This window comes from Salmo trutta, chromosome 20 (genome assembly GCF_901001165.1).
Source record: "Salmo trutta chromosome 20, fSalTru1.1, whole genome shotgun sequence".
In the NCBI taxonomy this organism is placed as follows: Eukaryota; Metazoa; Chordata; class Actinopteri; order Salmoniformes; family Salmonidae; genus Salmo; species Salmo trutta.
This window is the reverse complement of record NC_042976.1, coordinates 10,309,660-10,323,216: the sequence shown is the minus strand read 5'-3', so window position 1 is coordinate 10,323,216 and position 13,557 is coordinate 10,309,660. Positions and strand designations below refer to the sequence as shown.

The following is a 13,557-nucleotide window of genomic DNA, read 5'->3' as shown; positions in this document are numbered from 1 at the left end:
ATTTGATCCCCTGCTGATTTTGTACGTTTTCCCACTGATAAAGAAATTATCCGTCAATAATTTTAATGGTAGGTTTATTTGAACAGTGAGAGACAGAATAACAACAAAAATATCCAGAAAAATGCATGTCAAAAATGTTATAAAATGATTTGCATTTTAATGAGGGAAATAAGTATTTGACCCCTCTGCAAAACATGACTTAGTACTTGGTGGCAAAACCCTTGTTGGCAATCACAGGGGTCAGACGTTTCTTGTAGTTGGCCACCAGGTTTGCACACATCTCAGGAGGGATTTTGTCCCACTCCTCTTTGCAGATCTTCTCCAAGTCATTAAGGTTACGAGGCTGACGTTTGGCAACTCGAACCTTCAGCTCCCTCCACAGATTTTCTATGGGATTAAGGTCTGGAGACTGGCTAGGCCACTCCAGGACCTTAATGTGCTTCTTCTTGAGCCACTCCTTTGTTGCCTTGGCCGTGTGTTTTGGGTCATTGTCATGCTGGAATACCCATCCATGACCCATTTTCAATGCCCTGGCTGAGGGAAGGAAGTTCTCACCCAAGATTTGACGGTACATGGCCCCGTCCATCGTCCCTTTGATGCAGTGAAGTTGTCCTGTCCCCTTAGCAGAAAAACACCCCCAAAGCATAATGTTTCCACCTCCATGTTTGATGGTGGGGATGGTGTTCTTGGGGTCATAGGCAGCATTCCTCCTCCTCCAAACACGGCGAGTTGAGTTGATGCCAAAGAGCTACATTTTGGTCTCATCTGACCACAACACTTTCACCCAGTTGTCCTCTGAATCATTCAGATGTTCATTGGCAAACTTCAGACGGGCATGTATATGCGCTTTCTTGAGCAGGGGGACCTTGCGGGCGCTGCAGGATTTCAATCCTTCACGGCGTAGTGTGTTACCAATTGTTTTCTTGGTGACTATGGTCCCAGCTGCCTTGAGATCATTGACAAGATCCTCCCGTGTGGTTCTGGGCTGATTCCTCACCGTTCTCATGATCATTGCAACTCCACGAGATGAGATCTTGCATGGAGCCCCAGGCCGAGGGAGATTGACAGTTCTTTTGTGTTTCTACCATTTGCACCAACTGTTGTCACCTTCTCACCAAACTGCTTGGCGATGGTCTTGTAGCCCATTCCAGCCTTGTGTAGGTCTACAATCTTGTCCCTGACATCCTTGGAGAGCTCTTTGGTATTGGCCATGGTGGAGAGTTTGGAATCTGATTGATTGATTGCTTCTGTGGACAGGTGTCTTTTATACAGGTAACAAGCTGAGATTCCCTTTAGGAGTATGCTCCTAATCTCAGCTCGTTACCTGTATAAAAGACACCTAGGAGCCAGAAATCTTTCTGATTGAGAGGGTGTCAAATACTTATTTCCCTCATTAAAATGCAAATCAATTTATAACATTTTTGACATGCGTTTGTTGTTATTCTGTCTCTCACTGTTCAAATAAACCTACCATTAAAATTATAGACTGATCATTTCTTTGTCAGTGGGCAAACATACAAAATCAGCAAGGGATCAAATACTTTTTTCCCCTCACTGTATATACCAGCATCTGTACCACTATCTATACCTCTATACCAGCATCTATACCCCTCAAACTCAACTCTGGACCTCGAAGCCAGTTCCACTAGATTTTTTCATTGTTCTCCTCTAATCAGGGACTGAGTTAGTCCTCGAACACCAGGTGGGTACAATTAATTATGAGGTTGAACAGAAAACCAGCTGTAACGCTCGTCGTCGGGTGATAAGGAAGCGGACCAAAACGCAGCTGGGAGCGAACACATGTTTATTTAGACACAAATAAACACGTTACCAAAACAGACAAAGAATAGACGAAACGTTAACTTGCTCAAACAAAAGAGGCAACAACCCACAAACATCATGGGGGAAAAGGAACTTAAATGTGATTCCCAATCAGACATAACAAGCGACAGCTGTCTGATTGGGAAATCACCCCCGAGCCCAACATAGAAATAAAACACAAAGAAAGGCTATAACCAAAACATAGAAAATAAACCATAGAAATGCCACACCCTGACCAAAATAGCAGAGTTCACCTGGTCAGGGCGTGACAGTACCCCCCCTCCAACGGTGCGTACTCCCGGCGCACCAACCTAAAGTCTATTGGGGGGGGACCCGGGTGGGCGCCTCACCCTCGGTGGAGGCTCTGGCCCCGGGCGTGTTTCTCCCCCTGCCTCCACCCTAGCCCTACCCCTCTGGCCCGGACTGGACCACGGTGGAGCGGCATGCTCAGGCTCCGGAGCGGAGCCGCCGACCGGAACAGGACTGGTCACCGGTGGACCGGACACAGGCCGTGCCGGACTGTGGACACGCGCCGTGGGCCTAGTGCGGGGAACAGGAATGGGCCGGACAGGACTGGGGACACGCACCACTAACCTGGTGCGGGGAGCAGGGGCGGGCCGGACTGGACTGGGGACACGCACCACTGGCTTGGTGCGGGGAGCAGGGACGGGCCGGACTGGACTGGGGACACGCACCACTGGCTTGGTGCGGGGAGCAGGGACGGGCCGGACTGGACTGGGGACACGCACCGTGGGCTTGGTGCGAGGAGCAGGGACGGGCCGGACTGGACTGGACACACGCACCACTGGCTTGGTGCGGGGAGCAGGGATGGGCCAGACAGGACTGAGGACACGCACCGTGGGCTTGGTGCGAGGAGCAGGGACGGGTCGGGCCGGACTGTGGACACGCACCACTAACCTGGTGCGGGGAGCAGGAATGGGCCGGACAGGACTGGGGACACGCACCACTAACCTGGTGCGGGGAGCAGGGACGGGCCGGACTGGACTGGGGACACGCACCACTGGCTTGGTGCGGGGAGCAGGGATGGGCCGGACAGGACTGGGGACACGCACCACTGGCTTGGTGCGGGGAGCAGGGATGGGCCGGACTGGACTGTAGACACGCACCACATTCGCCCGGCAAGGGCGAGGTGCTGGCACAGGACGTGTTGGACCGTGACCGCACACCGGCGACACAGTGCGCCTAAGCGGCGCCGGATATCCTGGACCGAGGAGGCGCACTGGAGGTCTGGAGTGCACAGCTGACATCACCCGTTCTGGCTCAACGCCCACCTTAGCCTGGCAAGTGTGGAGCGCTGGCACAGAACGCACTGGCCTGAGCAGCCGTACCGGAGACACAGTGCGCGTCCTCGGCGCAGGATACATCGGACCGAGAAGGGGCACCGGAGGCCAGGAGCGCTGAGCCGGCACAACACGTCCTCGCTGAACACTCCCCCTAGCCCGGCAAATGTGGGGTGCTGGCACAGAGCGCACTGGGCTGTGCAGGCGCACTGGCGATACCGTGCGCACCTCTGCCACCCAAGGCTCTTCCTCCACGCTGTCCCTACGCAGGTCCTCCAGGACCTGCCACATCTCTGCCTCCTCCTTCGCCGTTATCCCCCACGAGAACAGTGGTCTGGGCTCTTCCTCTGCCCTTCCGGACCACCCCATTAGCCCCCCCAAAAAAATTTCTTGGGGGTGTCTTCCGGGCCTCCTCGACCGCCGCCTGCGACTCCTTCCACCGGCTGGCATCACCTCCTCGACCTGGGAATCCCTCCGCCAGGGTCCTTTCCCCGACATGATCTCCTCCCAGGTCCAGAACTCCTTTCCCTCGCGAGCCCATCTCTCGCGCTCCTTTTCCTCCCGCTGCTTGGTCCTGGTTCGGTGGGTTGTTCTGTAACGCTCGTCGTCGGGTGATAAGGAAGCGGACCAAAACGCAGCTGGGAGCGAACACATGTTTATTTAGACACAAATAAACACGTTACCAAAACAGACAAAGAATAGACGAAACGTTAACTAGCTCAAACAAAAGAGGCAACAACCCACAAACATCGTGGGGGAAAAGGAACTTAAATGTGATTCCCAATCAGACATAACAAGCAACAGCTGTCTGATTGGGAAATCACCCCCGAGCCCAACATAGAAATAAAACACAAAGAAAGGCTATAACCAAAACATAGAAAATAAACCATAGAAATGCCACACCCTGACCAAAATAGCAGAGTTCACCTGGTCAGGGCGTGACACCAGCTGCCTCCGGACCTCGTAGGGTTAGAGTATACCTCTATCCTTTCCTCTATACAGTGCCTTAAGAAAGTTTTCAGACCCCTTCATTTTTTCCACATTTTGTTACATTACAGCCTTATTCTAAAATGTATTTACTTAATTGTGTTCCTCATTAATCTACACACAATACCCCATTATGACAGAGCTCCCAGAGTTCCTCTGTAGAGATGGGGGAACCTTCCAGAAGGACAATCATCTCTGCAGCACTCCACCAGTCAGGCCTTTATGGTAGAGTGGCCAGACAGAAGCCACTCCTCAGTAAAAGGCACATGACAGCCCACTTGGAGTTTGACAAAAGGCACCTAAAGGACCCTCAGACCATGAGAAACAAAATTATCTGGTCTGACGGAACCAAGATTGAACTCTTTGGCCTGCATGCCAACCGTCACGTCTGGAGGAAACCTGGCACCATCACTCGGGGAAGCAGGGTGGTGGAAGCATCATGCTGTGGGGATGTGTTTCAGTGGCAGGCACTGGGAGACTGGTCAGGATCGAGAGAAAGATGAACGGAGCAAAGTACAGAGAGATCTTTGAAGAAAATCTGCTCCAGAGCGATCAGGACCTCCGATTTAGGATACCTGCTGTTCTCTGGTATAACACCAGTTGATTTAGGACCCCTGGACAGCTGATGTTCTCTGGTATAATAAGTTGATTTAGGACCCCTGGACAGCTGATGTTCTCTGGTATAACACCAGTTGATATAGGACCCCTGGACAGCTGATGTTCTCTGGTATAATAAGTTGATTTAGGACCCCTGGACAGCTGATGTTCTCTGGTATAACACCAGTTGATTTAGGACCCCTGGACAGCTGATGTTCTCTGGTATAATAAGTTGATTTAGGACCCCTGGACAGCTGATGTTCTCTGGTATAACACCAGTTGATTTAGGACCCCTGGACAGCTGATGTTCTCTGGTATAATAAGTTGATTTAGGACACCTGGACAGCTGACGTTCTCTGGTATAATAAGTTGATTTAGGACACCTGGACAGCTGCAGTTCTGTTGTTGCTGTAGTTACTGATTTGTCATCATACTGATATTTAGACAGGCTGAAAGATCCACAACTACAGTAAGACAACCCAATAACAATTTTCCTTTGGTTGCAAATCCGCATTGTCGGTAGACCTACCTGCTTGTCTCACAATGCATCTCCTGTTCGGTCTTTAAAGTCAAAAATAGCTCTCAGAGCAACAAAGCTTTGCTCCCGGAGAACACATACTGTGAGCAGACAGGGATTATGTTTCATGTGGTCTCTAGGCGTATAATTAGGGGTGAAGCAGCTGTGCTCTGATAGAGAGATGGGGAACACCTGTGTGTGGGTGACACTGCCTTTTCCTTTAGTGACCAGCAGAGGGTGCTGATTCGCCCACCCTCCCTCTGGCCAAGACCAATGAAGAAGTGGTGTTGCTGACCAGCTTTGGATCAGTCTGGACCAATCAAAACAAGCCTACTGATTAAAAGCCTGAACAAAGTCTTATCTGAGATTAAAGCCTTATCATGAATCTCATCAAACATCCAGGAATTAATTCTTCTCTTAGAATTTGAAATAAGAAATTAGAAAGTTGTGCCAAACATCAGGAGAACTACTGTACTTGTGGGCAACGATATGTGTGATGGCTTTGATATTTAGCTCAATTCACACAATACAAATCAGATGTGATTATCTTATCATTTATTCTGTCAGGTCCCAGTAACCTGCACGGCACAAATATTTAAGAGAGAGTATCAAGCACATATAATAAGGGTCTCACCGTGTACACTATGGGGACATGATGTGAACTTTAAAGGGGACACATTTAAATGGCATTACACAAGTCTAGATTAGGGCGCCTGTTTTAATTGCAGCTGTGCTTTGAGAAGCAGGGCCGGATAATAGGAGCTGACACACATATGCCATGGGTCCTGTGATCACCATTAAATTACAAATGCTGTGTATGCTCCTCTCTCCTCTGCTATCCCTCCCATTCATTTACACTGTGATTGACTGCTTTATTTCAGGAACAGCTCCATTAGTTATGTTTTGATGAGTGGTCGTTCATCATAGAAAATAATTGAAAGTAATCATCTCATCCTGTGTGTGTGTGTGTGTGTGTGTGTGTGTGTGTGTGTGTGTGTTTGTTTGTTTGTTTGTTTGTTTGTTTGTTTGTTTGTTTAACCCCTAAAACTGAATCTTGAAATTGGAGGAGAAAGGGAGACTTTTTCCAATGTGCTTGTGGTTTCATACAACGTATCTGATAAAACCAAACTCAGTGCTCGTATTCAACGGCTTCTTTTTAATTTCCAAATGTCAGACAGGCTCCATTTGCATAGAATATAAAAAAACAGATACTCACAGACGGCTGCAGTTTGGAGTTGGTATTTAGGATGATGCTCATTCAAAGACTTGAATAAAAACACTTGAATGCACACTTGAATGCATCACACAGGCACACGTATGCACAAACAACTCAACATAGCATCACTTATTGTGTGCGTACTTCTTTCATGATAACTGTGCAGTAAAAGTTAATGGACGAATCAGAGCACAAAATACCCTCCATTACTATTATGGATTTACTAATTCACCAAATACAGTTTAGTTACTGGGTTCAAACTGACAGAAATAATAGTGATATAGTTAAGCAATAAGGCCCGAGGGGGTGTGGTCTATGGCCAATATAGCAAGGCTAAGGGCTGTTCTTATGCAACGCGGAGTGCCTGGAAACTGGCCCTATACCACAGACCCTCGAGGTACCTTATTGCAATTATCAACTGGTTACCAATATAATTAGAGCAGTAAAAATACATGTTTTGTCATACCTGTGGTATACGGTCTGATACGCCACGGCTGTCAGCCAATCAGCATTCAGGGCTCGAATCACCCAGTTTATAATAAAATATAAATTATATCCCCTTTTTAAATGACTAACACTTTAACATAAGGTGTACATCCTCCCTATTAATAATATATTACAGTAATACTAGCAACTCGCTCCAAGCTTTAGGCACAGTAAGTCCTCTTGTCTGTTTCATCCATAGCTGTAGATGAAATGTCCCTATCACTTCTTCTGCAGGCCGAAGATCTCTGGGCTCTCAATGAGGATGAACTCCACTATCTGGTTCTGATAGACCATGTTAACCGCCATGTTCCCACAGTCCAACTCAGGCCACATGAGTGTCGGGCCAAACACAATGCTGATGCCTTGGGTCGACATGAGGTTCTTCTGCGAGCACGTCAGAATCCTGCAGAGAGAGAAGGGTTCAATTACCTGGGAAAATAAGAGTTTGAAACAATGGGATAAATTCATAAAAAGTCATGAAACAAGATTGGTTTTTCAAGTCAACATCAATGATTATCACAAAAAGAGATCTCATTTTCACTGGATGATGGTGGATAATTTCTACATACATTCACCAGATTTGTCAGCAAGGCAGATTTTTACCCTTGAATGGCCCCTATTGAAGGCATCTCCTATTTCAGTATTGGCAACACTGTATATAATTTGTGCACCCAGCTTTGTGTATTCAAAGGTCCAGGTTCAGCCACAAACTAAACCGCTCACTTCATACCACACGTTCAGCACCGGCAGTGAACTTAAGAACATCCATTGACTCTATGTATCTGAATAGGGAAAGTTACTAAATCAATCTGGATGGAGTTTCAGTGTAGAGATGTCTGGAGAATCCTGGGTATCAGGAAATCAAGAAGAAAGGGCCTCCAGAGTGGCACAGTGGTCTAAGGCAATGCATCTCAGTGCTAGCTGTACCACTAGAGATCCTGTTTCGATCCAGGCTCTGTCGCAGCTGGCCGCGACCTGGAGACCCATGGGGCGTCGCCCGGATTGGCCGGCAGGGATGTTCTTGTCCCATCGCGCTCTAGCGACTCCTGTGACAGGCCAGGTGCAATGCACGCTGACACGGTAGCGAGGTGTACGGTGTTTCCTCCGACACATTGGTGTGGCTGGCTTCCGGGTTAATTAAGCGGACATTGTGTCAAGAAGCAGTGCGGCTCGGCTGGGTTGTGTTTCGGTTCCCCAGTGACCCGCTTTTGTTTTACTTTACAGATTGCCTCGCCTTCTTCCTTTGCCATAATCCATCAGAAATATATTCCATTATCTTGATATGAGCAGTACGCTATGCAGTACGCTATGCAGTACGCTAAGCAGTACGCTATGCAGTACGCTAAGCAGTACGCTAAGCAGTACGCTATGCAGTACGCTATGCAGTACGCTAAGCAGGGTGCATATAAGGACTACTTTCCGGGGGAAAGCACAGAATACGTGATAGTATTTTTGAGAAGCATTCTCCCTGAGCTGAGGCTTGGCTCTGGGACAAAGACGCCAAGTAGGCCCAGGCAGGGGGACTCACTCCGCTCCTCTCTCTACTCCCTCCGTGGAGGAGGCTGCCACCCACAGGCCTCTGGGCCCATTATGGAGTGAGGCCTGGAATGGGATGGAAGGCCTGTGGCATGGGGCGCATCTCCAAGCTGTCTGTGGGCTCTTGACGAAGCGTTCTGAGGTGGGATGGGGTCCCTCCATGCTCAAAACAAATCCACACACGGCCTCTCAGCTGATAATTGCATCCAAAAGGTATTGTCAAAGTGCCAGGCTGGTCTGCTCTGCTCTCAGCGCTCTGCTGCGCTGCGGCGTCTGAAGCTGGTCTTTCGGAAAGCCCTAAATGATGTTATCTATGGCTGAAATATATCTTTTAAAATTATTGTTAAATAATAAAAAACAGCCTGTATATTTTCCAGCGTCACAGCGGCGTACACATTTAGTGAACATGTATTATAAAAAAACATAGCATTTTTTTTCCCTTTTTTTCAGTATATGGAGTTAGTATTCTTTGTGACAACTACCTTAATAGTTCAGTCAACATAACATGTAGCTGTTGTAAAGGCAGATATACAGGTATGCAAGAGAGCAATCACGATAGGCATTTCAGACGGACTGACATTCACAGTAGCGATAGTCTGTCTAAACAGATGATTTCAGTGTACAGTCTACGGTATGTCAATAAAAAGCTTCTCTGAAAAGGTCAGGATCAGGCTGTACCTCACCAATGGAAAAATGTCTCTAAATCGTTAATCGTATGTGATGGTCAACATCTTGCTCTGCCATATGTCATTATAATATCGACCCGGCGTGGGCATGTGGCGTGGGCACATGCCATGCATACTTCTCAACCTCATTACGGATAGAAAGGCCTGACGATGATCCAACCTGACATCATGAATATTTATCCTCATCTCACTTTGAGTAAACAAATATATACTTGTCCATAAAATATGCTATCATGATACTGTGTCAGAGCGAATGTGTAGTGATGTAGCCTTGTACTGTGGTAGTTTATGTATAGAAGTAACGCAATAGTAGTAATAATAGTGGTCGTAGCAGCAATAACAGAGTAGCTAGTACTGAACAGTGTCTACCAGTGCCATAATGCTATAAGTTACAAAACGCTGACGTTTTGGACTATTGTGGGAAAAGTGCCATAATTGATTCCAGACGTGAACTCTTAAGTTCACAGGTGGGAACGTAATTGCAGGAAGTAAAATTCCCTGGCACCTATTTATCAATGCTACCAAAGCATAACTACAGTACAGATTCACTCTCACCACATGCATGGGCCATCAGAATTTGTGTGAAGATCTATTTAAGGGGATGAGTGACAAAAACAGAGTTTACTGAATGCAAATAATTGAGCATGTGGATGACAATATGATGAGTGAGTGCTTTTTATTTGACCTTGTAAATACAGTTTTAATTGCCTGGCAAATAGTTGCCTGGCAAATAGCACAGTTCCTGCTCAGCCCAGTCAAAACTGTTCGCTGCTCTGGCACCCCAATGGTGGAACAAGCTCCCTCACGACGCCAGGACAGCGGAGTCAATCACCACCTTCCGGAGACACCTGAAACCCCACCTCTTTAAGGAATACCTGGGATAGGATAAAGTAATCCTTCTAACCCCCCCCCTTAAAAGATTTAGATGCACTATTGTAAAGTGGTTGTTCCACTGGATATCATAAGGTGAATGCACCAATTTGTAAGTCGCTCTGGATAAGAGCGTCTGCTAAATGACTTAAATGTAAATGTAAATGTGTGTTGTGTGTCCATGTGACTAAGTGTTTTGGGGTGTGTCTCAGAGTGAAACCCGATTACAATGTGTACACACCATCATTTCCCATTTATGTCTGCAATTAAACTCAGCCCTGTGCCTGTGTACAGTACATCACTGTTCTCTGCCTGTCTGACCATCCACGTTTTAATATTAGAACACTGCGATGATCTAAGGGTCTGGATTTTCATAGCCAATGGTTCACTAATGATCTCAAATAAGGCCACTCAATTATTCAAGTAATTCCACTGTATATTCACAGGAGGAATAGATCACCTAGCTAAGCTCATTCTGACACTGCACAATGGAAACTGCTATAAGTTAGTGTTGAAATGCTTACTCTAGCTAGCTATACTCTTACTCTCCTCCTCCTCTGACCATGCTGATTACTATACCTACTACCTCTACTACTGTTACTACCACACCTACCAACACCACCACCACCACTACTACTAATACTACTACTACTACTACTACAACTACTAATACTACAACTACCACCACTACTACCACCACAACTACTGCTACTACAACTACAAATACTACGACCACCACCACTACGACCACCACCACTACTACTACTACTACTACTACTACTACTAACACCACTACCACCACCACCAGCACCAGCACCAGCACCATCACTACTACTACTGCTACTACTACTACTACTACGACGATGACTACCACCACTACTACTACCTCCTCTACTACCACGACCACCACCACTACTACTACCACTACTACTACCTCCTCTACTACCACCACCACTACTACTACCTCCTCTACTACCACGACCACCACCACCACCACTACTACTACCACTACTACTACCTCCTCTACTACCACTACTACTACCTCCTCTACTACTGCCACTACTACTACCACCACCACTACTACTACCACTACTACTACTACTACAACTACTACTTCTACACTACTACTACTACTACCACTACTACTACTACCACCACCACAACCACTACTACTACTACCACCACTACTACTACCTCCTCTATTACCACCACCACTACTGTCACTACTACTACTACTACCACCACCACCACTACTACGACCACTACCACTACTGCTGCCACTACTACTACTACTACCACTACTACTACTACCACCACCACAACCACTACTACTACTACCACCACTACTACTACTACCTCCTCTATTACCACCACCACTACTGCCACTACTACTACTACCACCACCACCACTACTACGACCAGTACCACTACTACTACTACTACCACTACTACTACTTATACTACTACTACCAGTACTTGTACTACTACTGCTACCACCACTACTACTTCTACCACTACTACTACTACTACCACCACCACCACTACTACCACTACCACCACCACAACCACTACTACTACTACCACCACTACTACTACCACCACCACCACCACTACTACCACTACTACTACCACTACCACCACCACTACCACTACTGCTGCCACTACTACTACTACCACCACCACTACCACCACCACTACTAATACTACTACCACTACTACTACTACTACTACTACTACCAGTACTTGTACTACTACTACTACCACCACTACTACTTCTACCACTACTACTACTACTACTACCACCACTACTACTACTACTACTACTACTACTACCACCACCACCACCACTACTACTACTACTACTATTACTACTACTACCACCACCACCACCACCACTAATTGTACTACTACTTGTACTACTACTTGTACTACTACTACTACTACCACCACCACCACTACTAATACTGCTACTACCACCACTACTTCTACTACTACCACCAGTACATGTACAGTACTACTACTACTACCACTACTACTACTACCACTACCACTACTACTACTACCACTACCACCACTACTACCACCACTACTACTACTACTACTACTACCACCACTACCACCACCACCACTACTACTACTACCACCACTACGTGTACTACCACTACTACTACTACTACTGCCACCACCACCACTACTAATACTACTACTACCACTATGTGTACTACCACTACTACTACTACTACTAATACTACTACTACTACTACCACCACCACTACATGTACTACCACTACTACTACTCATACTTCAATCTCCACCACTACTACTACTACTACCACCACTACTTGTACTACTACTTGTACTACTACTACTACTTGTACTACTACCACCACCACTACTACTACTACCACCACCACTACGTGTACTACCACTACTACTACCACCACTACTATTACTACCACCACCACCACCACCACTACTACCACCACTACTTGTACCACTACTACTACCACCACCACTACTACTACTACCACCACCACTACGTGTACTACCACTACTACTACCACCACTACTATTACTACCACCACCACCACCACCACTACTACCACCACCACTACTACCACCACTACTTGTACCACTACTACTACTACTACTACTACTACATGTACTACCTCTACTGTTACTACTCCTGCAGAAAACAAAATCAGACTTGAAATACTGCACACCCAAACATCACATAAAGACTTGTCAGTAACACTGCAACTGGCACAATGATTTCAAAATCCCATGGGGGCATGCACCGCTATCAGCAGTGAGTGTCCAGCCTACCGTACCCTGAGAGGTGACCAGAGGGCACTCATGATTTGATCTGACGAAGGGTTGATATCCCCTACATGAGCTGACGTGCATGGCCCAAGATGCCAATGGTAATTAATTAGCATCTCATTTCGCCAAGCAGGGCATGACAGAAAATGGGAGCTGGACCATGATGGCGTCCCTCCTACCCTCATTCCTCCTCCTCCTAATTGGGTCAGGATCATTGACTCCTTCAGGATCATGAGACAGATAATAAATTGAGGTGAGGAGGAGATGAGAGGAGACTGGGCCTGTGAGCAGGAGGAGGTGGGGTGCGGAGGAGAGGTGACGCGGGGTGGTCTATGGCTCGGAGGTTGAAACTGTAGGCGTCAGTCTTGTAAAGTGAACAGACAGTGCCCCATCTGATCTGAACTAAAAATACCCCATGGGACCAAACATTTGTTCAAGTGTTGAAAAGTTTCCAGTGAGCATCTTCTCAGTGCACTGTGGGTACAAAACACTGCATGGGAAAATGGCAGTTGAGAGCCAATCATAAGAGCTGTCCTAGACAGATCTATGCCATCCATTCTGCTCCAGAAGCACTCGTTGTCTCGGCTGTGGCTTCCTACTACCCCTAGAGACGTTACATCCAAAGGTTTGTTTTCCACTCAGCAGTAAGGTCATCAACAATTGAAAGACAGAAAACAGACCCATGGATTTTTTTAAAGCCCTTGTGGTAAATGGTAC

The 13,557-nt window shown here is 46.9% G+C and overlaps 1 protein-coding gene across 2 annotated transcripts in view; it reads right to left on the bottom strand.

The window, feature by feature from the left end:
- Nucleotides 1-6,359: 6,359 nt before the first annotated feature.
- The window catches only part of LOC115155529 (rho GTPase-activating protein 15), a 67,714-nt gene continuing 60,516 nt past the window's right edge, over nucleotides 6,360-13,557 (bottom strand). For both annotated transcript variants that reach the window (XM_029702212.1, XM_029702213.1), the window contains exon 13: nucleotides 6,360-7,328. In XM_029702212.1, coding sequence (XP_029558072.1) covers nucleotides 7,145-7,328 — 184 coding nt within the window. In that variant the 3' untranslated portion in view covers nucleotides 6,360-7,144. The remainder of the gene's footprint in view (nucleotides 7,329-13,557) is intronic.